The sequence below is a fragment of the Geosmithia morbida genome (genome assembly GCF_012550715.1).
Source record: "Geosmithia morbida isolate 1262 chromosome Unknown scaffold_8, whole genome shotgun sequence".
Taxonomy (NCBI): domain Eukaryota; kingdom Fungi; phylum Ascomycota; class Sordariomycetes; order Hypocreales; family Bionectriaceae; genus Geosmithia; species Geosmithia morbida.
Window position 1 is genome coordinate 1,028,148 of NW_023336195.1, and position 10,573 is coordinate 1,038,720.

Genomic DNA, 10,573 nt, shown 5'->3' on the forward strand with positions numbered 1-10,573 from the left:
CTGGTCAGGGAAGGAAGGAGGCTGTGAGGATGAGGTCACACATCCTGCAGAAATCATCACTCGTGGAGAGGCGGTTAGCTTTACTCCCTCATCCGGGGTTTCGCCTCATTCCATACCCCATCAACTATGCATGGTTGCGAGGCCGTACCATCCCCTTTCTCTCCTTCTTCATCATGATGATCGCTGCGCGTTATAGTAGCAATATCCCACGTACGCTCCACAACCAAGCCGACCTGTACGTAACTCGTAAAGCTTTGACGTGCGTGGTCCGTGGGACGAACATGGACAAGTCTCCCGTGTCGTAGTCGTGGCGACGTTTCTTCAGTCGGCCTGATCGCCTCTCTGCCATGAGGATCGCTGTGGATGAGTTCACGTATCATCAGGGTGTGGATCGCCACCGTTGCATCGCTGTTGTAGCAGTAGAACGGCGTTCAGTCGGCAAGGTAACGAGGTTTGAATATATTAACGATGCACATGTAAGAAGTGGCCAAGATGAATTGAACACCAGCAAGTTTCAACCACCATTGGTCATCACATGCCAACCCGGGCCGTCAAACTGTCTCGACTGGAACCTTTTATCGGCTTCTCCGCATCACATGTATGCAGCCAGCCCGTATGTTCGGTCCTGGATGCATGTGGAAGACGCTCGATGGCTCGGTCCCGGGGCTCCCCTTAGGCGTACGACTTAGCAGACTCGATGAGCTGGATGGCCAGGGCCTCGGGCTGGCTGACGAAGGGCATGTGCGACGTGTTGAAGCCGACAACGTCCCAGGTGACGCCGGTCGACGAGAGCCAAAGGTCCTGGAGAGCGGGAGGGTTGCATCGGTCGCGCAGGGTGCGGATATAGGTACGCCTCCCGCCGTACTCGGCTTCGGCCCAGGCGGGGGCGGACGGGGGCGTCTGGAAGGCGAAGTAGGCGTGGGGGGTCATGTACCCGGCCAGCTCGGGCTCGTCCGAGGCCGGGAGATCGTTATACAGGACGTCCATGGCGGGAGAGATTATGGCGAGATCCTCCGAGGGCTGATTTTTTTTCGTTTGTCGTTGACAGGCACACGCAATCAAGTTAGCTAGCATATAGTACCGCGGAATCTCCTCATCCCTGCCTGCCCCCCCCTGGTCTCTCTAGAAGAATAATGGGCACGTACGCTGTCCAGCTTGATAAAGTCGGGGTAAGCACCGCCGACGGCCTCGAGTAGGGTCTGGTTCTCAAAGGCAATGTTCCCAGCAATGTAGAACAGACCTACGACACCTCCGGCCAGACCATGCGCCCGACGGGTCGTCTTGCTCAGGTTCTTGGCAGCCCCGCCAGCCACGATACCGCCGTACGAGTGGGCGACGACGACGAGCTCGCGACCCTCGTCGAGGAGCGGCTGGAGGATCTCGTCACGGAGGTGGGCAATGTCCTTGAGGGACGTGGCGTCGGCAGGGTCAGGCGGGTCGGAGCTGGGGTAGGCGCCGTCGACGGTCTCGAAGCCGGCATCCTCGAGGTAAGGAACGATCCTGTCGTAGCCGGCTGGCGTGCCGAAGGCTCCTGGCACGAGGACAATGGCAGGGTAGCCAATCGAGATGTCGGTGGAGACGTCGACGCCAACGCTGGCGCTGACCTCCGGAGGGTGGGCAGCGGCAGCACCGGCCCAGATGACCCAGAGGGAAACGTAGGAGGAAAACATGTTTATATATATATATAGAGGGAGAGAGAGAGGGAGGGAGGGAGAGAGGGAGAGAGAGAGAGACAAAGGAAGAAGAACAGGCAGTCAGATATATCTGCGGCTTGGATAACGTTTAGTCGTAGTGGAACGTCGTAGTGCGTCTCGTCGTCGTTTCCTCGGGGCACGGTTGCACGGTTGCACGGTTGCTTGATCAAGACTGTCACCTCATACGTGAGGGGGGAGGATCCAAGACGGAACCGGCCAGGCAGACACATATACTCTTGTGCATGTGGTGGGAGCTGACTGTCATGGTCCGAGGAATAGTTTACTATAGTAAGAGCTATCAATATTACTGTAAGTGACGGGAGAAGTGCCGAGTGGACTCATCTCTAGCTAGGGTTGTCTGCCGACTGGTCACAAATAGAAAAAGACCAATAGTTCTCCCAATGCTGCTCGTTGTAAGTTGGCCATTCCGCATTACGCGCACACAGTCGCGCACGGTCACGGAAATCAGGAATACGACCGGAGTCCTTGCAGTCTGTCGGTGGGTGGGTGTAATATTTCAACGTTGCCTCCTCTTCTTGATCGTATCTACCCCAAACTCCCGCTTACGAGCGTGGCATGAACCGTAACCGTAATCGTACTTTGGAGACAGCCACTTGGCAGGAAAGACGATAGAATGACTCAGATGATACTAAGGACTTACAAGTTACCAGTACAAGCATTACCGTGGAAGTATACGGGGATGACCCCTTCGTCCCCCCCCCCCCCCGCAAGAACGGCAGCTAATCTCTGGCCAAGCTCCAAGCTTTCTAGGTGCCGTATATTAATGCCACATGTTACTAAGTTCTTAACTGTCATGGCACTACGAGTAGTAGTATGATGCTTGTATATGCTAGACCTGTACACGTATCCCTTCGATGAGAGAGTATTGTATGTAGAGAAGTGCATCGAAACGTAGGCCGGTACGTGTCCCGAATATACATATTTTGATGCACGCATATATACTCATTCTCCCTTGAACGTGCACAATCGTAGTGGCCGAGCTCGGGATGCCGGCCGAGGATACACTGATGCGACTAAGACATGGTATTATATACTATACTACGTACTCGTATTGCTACCCAGAACGCGTGGTGTTGAGCGATAGCCGTGTGGGTGGTTGCCTCTTACGTTCTAGGACCCAGTATCGATTCCATCAATCATCACGAGTACATATACATACGTAACCCCCCGCCAATCCATTAATATAGTTGACTTGGCCGTACACCGTAATAAGCTCGATGCCATTGTAACGGTTAGCCGACCGATCAGCTTTATGGGCCGACCCTTCAAGTTGATATTATCCATGTTTTGCCAAGTGCCGAAACCCCCCTCCCCCCCACCCCACCCTGGTACCATAGAATGGGAATAGGAACATGTCCCTGGTCATTGTTCAATCCCCGTGGGTATAGTACTATCCCACTCGTATGTAGTGACTGACAGTAACAGGAGAGCACGACATACAGCATTCCTTTCCTGTCCTTATACGGACTAGTACTTGCTAGCCTGTATGCACTATGCTTCGTCGATATTCATTCTGAGATATCGAGGTCAGTGCACCACCAGACAACCCCGAAGGTGCGTTGCGCAGCGAGGCCACGGCGGATGAGGGAGGGAGGTGGGTCCAGGAACTAGATTGCTACGTGTATGTGATATACGACCGCACGATGGGAGGACGGAAGTCCTTCAACATTCTATAGATTCTCATCGCAGATTCTCGAAGATAGCATGGTGATGCTGTCACCCCTTTGCATACATACCTCGTCCACAGACATGACCTTTTCCCTCCAAACATCGACGGAAAACCTGTCCTAGGACTGTGCTAGGACCCGATGAGATATATGCCTTACTAATCTCATACTAGGACAGCTCGGACGACGCAGTGTAGTCATCTTTGGTTATTATCTCCCAGAGTAGTAGACTGTCCACGGTCTTCGGTGATGTTGTTGAGAATATCTCCTCACTGGCGTCGACCAGCTCCACCAACGTGATGCTTAGTAGATCACTCAGCGGACCCGACAAAGACATAGACAGTTGCTCCGCAGTGATTATTTGGTGTATAGAGTGATCTGCTTATGCAAGTGACCGAATGCCACCAGGATAAGGGTTGATCTAGCGCCGGCTGCTATGTAATAATCATCATAGCCTCACCTTCACTACTGGCATCACGAAGCAGATAGAAGTAATATAAGAACGATCATCATGATCGTAGTAGCCCTTCGTCGAAGGGGACTAATGCACCTATATATTCACGTTGTTTCTATGCATATTCGAACGCGACTAACATAATAATCAGATGTGGTAAAAAAAAATAGTGTGTTTTCGTGACTTCTACTGTTCATTGTTTTATGAGGGAAATAACGGCTAAGGAGGTGTTTGTCATAGTGGCTGATTCCGGAATAAGGTTTTCCCGCGGTCCGTCACCCTGGGAGTTCAGATGAGAGGAGGGGTCGGGTTATGTCAGGGATGGGTGGTCTGTCTGTTTGTACACTTCACTTGCTTTGATCATCTATCAATACCTACACACATACACACAACGCTCTGAACGTTACGACCCCGATGATGGAAGGAACTACCGAACTTGAGCGATGCTTGTGAGAGGCGGAGCGAGAGAGAGGTACAGAACGCGACCGAGCCGAGAAGGCAGAGTGGGAGAGGGAGGTCGAAGCGGCAATGAACGCGAAAAACTTGACACTTGACGAGCACAATACTGCTTGACACGTAATCAGCATCCTCCCGCCTTGCAGTCGAAACGGATCCAGAATCGACATGCAAGGAACCCATCGCGGAGCCTCGAAACAAAGTGGCGCCCTTCCAGGATCCAGCCATGGACCGATTTCCTCCGTAACCAGAGGACTGTCTTTGGTGCTGTGCTTTGAAAAGTAGTTCTCCTGTCGAGACATGAAGTGTTCGAGAATCGAACCCTTCTCGATAGGTTGGGCAAACCCGGATTTCGAGACGAAGGATTGCCGACGAGAAGACGCCGGAATGCTTCGCCCATATCAATGTGGAAGATCCGGTCCGAAATATCACAGAACAGCTGAAAACCGACCCGGAGACATCCAGCACCTTGAACATGGGCGATGGCATCATATCTGAGAATCATCCTCACGCTATCAGCGACACTGCCGAGGAGGTGGTAGACGGGGCGACGCCGTCGGCACCACCACGAACCCCCAATCAACGACACGACCCATGTCGGCTACGCGCTGATAAGATCGTCATCTACCGAACCGACGATACGCAATCGTCAAGGCGCACCGTGCTCTACATCTCCGAGTACAAACCGCCCCACAAATTGACGGCTCCTCAAGTTCGTCTCCGGTCTCCGTCGGATGGATATCTACAAGGAGATTGTCAATCGCAAGACAACGAACCGACCTCAGTTGACCCGGCCGCTCGATTTCGATATTTCGCCGAGAGGTTGACAGCATCTGCCACTACACAAACGTATCGCTATATGACTGAGGGCGGCCTCGAGTACAGTCTCCTGACTACGGGCGAGACGGTTGTCTTTCCGAGGATTGATCGGGATGACCCTGGTACGCTCTACCACCACCTGGCCGGACCTGGTCCCGAGGCAGCGGCCACAGTGGAGGCAAAGGACCGAGCGGTGCTGAAGCAGGGACTGAGGCAGAGACTTGCGCTGTCTCTCGGCGACACCGTCCCTACCGCACGCGGACATGTTCCGCTGGGCCTGGTTAGGGGATGAAAGCTGGACGCGGCATGTCCAGACGTGGGTCTCCGTCGAAGGGCTGGTACTCACCACCCGGTGGATCATACGCAACGGCTCAGTCTGCTCGATCAGCAACTTCAAAGGTCACTCGACGACGGCATCACACCGTCGGAGTACGGTGGTGCGCGTGGGGGGTCCTGTTCAGAGTGGCGTTGCTGGCATGCGGCTACACACCTCTGTCAGCAAGGACACGGCGAAAGCCTCCATGCCTGATCCTTGGCACGAAGCAGAGGTGTACAGACGCCTCCTCCCGATCCAAGGCAAGAACGTGCCAGTATTCCTCGGGACTGTCCATCTCCGCCAGATGCAGAAGACGACATACTACTATGGCCATCGGGTGTACGTGGTATTTTCGACGTTCCTATCATGGGGAGGATGTAGCATCTCGGAAGCCCAGGCGGCACAGTTTCCGAATGACAGATTGCATGGACTGGCTGCTCAGTCAAGTCCAAGAGTCCGTTCCCAGCTCCCAGCTCCCTGTTCTCCGAACTGAAAGCAGCAATTTTTTCCCAGCACCTCCAAGCGTCTCTCAGTAATAATGGCTTCTGCTTCCGTGCTGAAGCGTTCAGTGCCGGAAACAGGGCCCTGCCGGCGCTGAAGGGGTTCCTGTGTGGCTCGTGCCTAAAGATCGACCACCGGGATCTGGCGAGGTTAGGTGAGTACGAGTAAACTGAATATTTATTCATACGGAGTAATACTGGTGAGATTGATCTGTCCCTCTCTCATCGACCCACGCGGATACATGTACACACCACACATCCCTACGGAGGGAGGTATTGATACATAACGGCACGAGGTCGTCTTCCGCACATAATGACGTTCATCGTGGAGTAATCACATAGTCAGGCCATTGCGTCCAATCATCTCACTAAGACGGTTACGCACCGGGTGCACCCGCTCTAGGCATCTACTTTTTCGTAGCCCTTACCACCCCCCAGGGAGCCTCTGATTCCTTTCTGGTAAGCTGTATACACGAAAGGAGTCGAGGGAATCGAGGAAGGAACGTTTCTCATCCTTTATACATGATAGAATAATAACAACGCATCATCAGTTATTACCTGATTAACGCTCTTCTACATACTCTCCTTCCTTCTTGTGACGAATAGTCACTCGAGTCTTTCCCGGATAAATCCCCTGAATCAGACTACCCGAATAACCGAGGGTGTTCCACCGCCCAAAGCCAAAGGCGATGCGAGATCCCCGGATGGCTCTGAATCTGAAGACGGAGATCGAACCAGATCAGAATACTCCAACTTTGCTTCGATCCAAAAAAAATAAAAAATGTTCGGCTAATTCTCCTTCTTTACCATAGGCTGCAGATGACACTGTCGTCAAGTCTGGAAAGCGCATCGCCCACTGGAGAAGCAGAGGCGTCGAGGATCTCGTCGCTCAGGCCGGGCTCCCTGTCCCAGAGTTGCTTGCCCGACGTCTTCAGCACTCCCGACGGCCAACGGGGCAATGAGGATGGCACGTGTTGAGAGGGGGGAGCCTTGACAGTCCGTGGCCCAGTCTGTCCGCCGAACAGGGGAAGGATATCGCACAGCAGCTTAGCGTGATGCTCCCAAAGATGAAATCAGCAAAGCCTCCTACGCCACTCATCGGAGCCTGTGACGGCGTCGGGATTGGATGATATACGAGATTGCGCTTCACCTGCCACGCTACCACATGCCCCGACGAAACAGGCCTTCAACGAGTTTCTTCCATCCTCCCGCTACGGGCGTGTGCCCCAGTTTGTTCGTGAGGCCTTCTCACGGCGCCCAAGGACCAACCATGGAAAGTCCTCTGTCTCGAAATGATGGGGGGAGGCCGAGTGTTCCGGTGATAGAAGCGCGTGGCTGAGCAACCAAGAGGGGCGGTCATCAGGTCGAAGAAAAAGAAAGGTCTGCGGAACTCTTCATCTACCAGGTACTCCTCGATGCCTCACAGTCAGCCTTGGCTGCTTACAGGAAAGACTCTGATACATTGGATAGGTAAGCATCGACCTGCATCGTAAGCAGCCGCCCTCCACATCGCTTCTCGTCCGCAGATTCGAGGATGCTTGCGTCAACTCTTGTTTCACCTCCACGCGCCCATTTCCGTACTACGTTTGAAGATCTCTTTTTTTTTCTAGCGCCGGCGCCTGATGATCTCGGTTCCATTCGTACAACGGCCATGTCAACTTGTTCGTGTGATTCAACACCCAGCAGGCATAGCTTAGCATGAAAATGCTCCATCGCAGATTTTCAGGTGTTAAATGGTTGGTTGGGCGGGTCATAGAGCTTACAACACCAGACGTGGATGCAATGATGCTGCGTATAGTATTACTAGCAACACGCCATGCGCAATTATTACTGCACATGCATGCATTTACTCCGCATAGGGTTATCCCCCCCCCCCCCCCCCCCCCCCCCCCCCCCCCCCTCCTCGTCGACAAGGAAGGGCGGTAGCTTTTCCAGCAAGTTCCTCCTGGCACCGTGATGGGAAAAAGAAGACGGATGGGGAGAGTTGGTCATCTTTAGTACTTTTCCCATCCATCTACATGCATCTGCAAGCATCTACAAGCATCTACAAGCACTGCAATGGCTACCAGAGGCAACGCTAGCCACACAATGTCCATCAAACTAAGCAGGTCGCCTATCCCCTCGGGGGACAGCGAGAAGGAGATCGGTCGCGATCCGATACTATGCAGCATCTGCTGGAACCTGTATGCAGGCTCAATCAATACCGCTCCCTTTTCAACGTCACGAATGAGCCTCCGCGACGCAGTCGCCAATGCGGAACCAGGAAAACCCCTCGGGAAAGCGCCCGGTTGGGCCAGAGGCGATGCCCGTCTAGACTACGCCTCTTGGAAGTTTTCCGTGGCCCTCGCCAAGATGCCCGACTCGGCAGACTCAGGCTGCGACACATGTCGGCTCCTGTACGTGGCAATCCAGCGGCTGAGCGGCGGGTCTGTCGACTTCAGCGACCACCATCTGCGTCTGGAAGTGACCATGTGCAGAGGCAACGCCCTCCAGCTTGTCCTGTGGAAAGACGCGGCCGTCACAGACGAGTACGAAGAAGCGTTTGGCTTCGATGTCTTTGCCGATATGGAACCGGCAGAGGACGTAGGATCTACATTGGAAGCTACTTGGGAACTATACACGCTGCCGAGTACGTGCAATCTCGACTAATCAACCCAAATATTTACATGTATATGTATATGTATATGTACATGTATATGTATATCCCTGATGCTTTGGATAGATGTGCGATCTGAACGCTGACGCCCTGGTCTAGACGCCACCTGCCCATGGTCCTCGATTGGGAACCGTCTGAACAAGGAGGAGTATCACGACTCTGATAAGCGACTCATCCGGGGTGGTGCGAGGCAGGTTCCGTCCGACGCCCATTCAGACACCACATTCGACCGAATCAAGGCATGGATCAGTACATGTAAAAAGGAGCACTCCATCTGTGCCCAGGTGGATGCACTCTCAACAAGCCGTCTACCGAAGCGTGTCTTGCACCTTGGTGGGCCAGGATCCGGCTTTGACGATGATGATGTCGTGCATCTCGTAGAGCGAACCGATAAGCAGCATTGTGAAGACGAGCCTTACATAGCCCTGTCCCATTGCTGGGGCGAGACGCAGCATCTGACCTCGACGAGAGAGAGCTTGGACCAGAGGAAGAAGGGGATACCGATGTCGAGCATGTCACGGACCTTCCAGGACGCCGTCGTCATATCCAGGAAGCTCGGGATCCGTCATCTATGGATTGACTCCCTGTGCATCATCCAAGACGACTCGCACGACTGGGAAGTCGAGGCGGCCAATATGGCCTCCATATACAACGGCGCCTATCTCGTGGTGGCGGCCTCCGCCATGCCCGATGGATCTGGAGGATGCCTGTTTGACCGACCTCCGGAGACGATCATCGACGGCACGTCCGCTTCCGGCGAGGCCTTCCGGATATACGGGAGGCGCCCGATAGACCACGACGTCTTTGAGGGAGACACGGCCCACAACGACTATCGCCACCTGGCCCCCATAAACACCGACAGCCGTTTCCGGAAGGTGAAGCTGGACTTCCCGCTCATGACCCGCGCGTGGTGCTTGCAGGAGAGGATGCTGGCGACGCGCATACTGCACTACACCAAGGCCGAGGTCGTGTTCCAGTGCTCTCTGGCGTCCAACTGCGAGTGCGGCGCCTTGGAGGACTACGACAGAGACTCCCGTCTCAGCGCCCGACGTTCCCTCCTGAAGAGGCCGAATCGAGCGGCGGCAACGACGAGAGGGCTGACGGCTGCCACCGGAACCGGAGGCGGTGACGGACACGGAGTCGACGACTTCGACACGTGGCACGACATTGTCATGGACTTCTCGGAGAAGCAGATAACCAAGCGCACCGACTGCCTGCCTGCCATGGCAGGACTGGCGGTCAAGTGGCACGACCCCGCGTCCATGGGCCGCTACCTGGCCGGCATCTGGGAGAAGGACCTCCTGCGCTCGCTGATGTGGCGGGCGAACTCCGCCGATAGCGACGGGAAGGAGCTCCCCTACATCGGGCCGACCTGGAGCTGGCTCGGCGCGCAGCGGGCGGTGACGTGGGGGCCGAGGAGGAAGCGCGATCCCGAGTACTTCATCGAGATAGACCTGGGCCGGACTGCCTGCCACCCCCTCCACACCGTCAATCCTTACGGCCAGGTCAGGTCGGGGTATATATCCTTGACGGGGAGGATCATGCCCGTCGAGATGGCCAGGAACGAGGACGACGACGAAGTCAAGTTCTACGAGTCCTTGGGGGGCGTAGTGCTGCGCAAGCACGGCAACACCTCCTCCTGCCAGGCCCAGGTGACCGAGGCGGATAGCATGTTTCGCATCCGCCAGCACCAGAACAGCTCCGACTACTACTGCCTCCGCTTCTTCCACCAGAAGCCCATGGCTACCGACAAGGACGCAGCTCTGGTCCTGGCTCGGGCGACGCCGGACGATGCTGCGAGACAGCCCGAGCACGTCCGATCTTCCGGTCACGTATATGTGCGCCTGGGGATCACCAAGGGGTATCCGACTCATGAATGGAATCACGAGGCCGACTCGAAAGAGGTCCAGCTGTATCTGATATGAGTCTAGACATAGTCTCTCTCTCTCTCTCTCCCTCTCTCTCTCTCTCTCCCTCCCTCTCTCTCTCT

The 10,573-nt window shown here is 54.9% G+C and overlaps 3 protein-coding genes across 3 annotated transcripts; 2 read left to right on the plus strand and 1 right to left on the minus strand.

Annotated features, from left to right (window-relative positions):
- Window positions 1-672: 672 nt before the first annotated feature.
- Window positions 673-1,670, minus strand: GMORB2_7543 (Pimeloyl-ACP methyl ester carboxylesterase; the record flags this gene model as incomplete). Its single annotated transcript, XM_035469508.1, has 2 exons — window positions 673-1,020; window positions 1,146-1,670. 2 exons carry the CDS (start codon window positions 1,668-1,670, stop codon window positions 673-675), a joined length of 873 nt encoding a protein of 290 aa, XP_035321203.1.
- Window positions 1,671-4,420: 2,750 nt separating this feature from the next.
- GMORB2_7544 (uncharacterized protein) lies at window positions 4,421-5,920 on the plus strand (the record flags this gene model as incomplete). The annotated part of the gene is made up of 3 exons (XM_035469509.1): window positions 4,421-4,561; window positions 4,627-5,391; window positions 5,426-5,920. Coding segments are annotated over 3 exons (1,401 nt in total), but the record flags the coding sequence as incomplete, so codon positions are not given.
- Window positions 5,921-8,015: 2,095 nt separating this feature from the next.
- GMORB2_7545 (Heterokaryon incompatibility protein (HET)) lies at window positions 8,016-10,508 on the plus strand (the record flags this gene model as incomplete). Its single annotated transcript, XM_035469510.1, has 2 exons — window positions 8,016-8,556; window positions 8,683-10,508. The coding sequence occupies 2 exons, from the start codon at window positions 8,016-8,018 to the stop codon at window positions 10,506-10,508; spliced, it is 2,367 nt and encodes a 788-aa protein (XP_035321205.1).
- Between the last annotated feature and the right edge of the window lie 65 nt (window positions 10,509-10,573).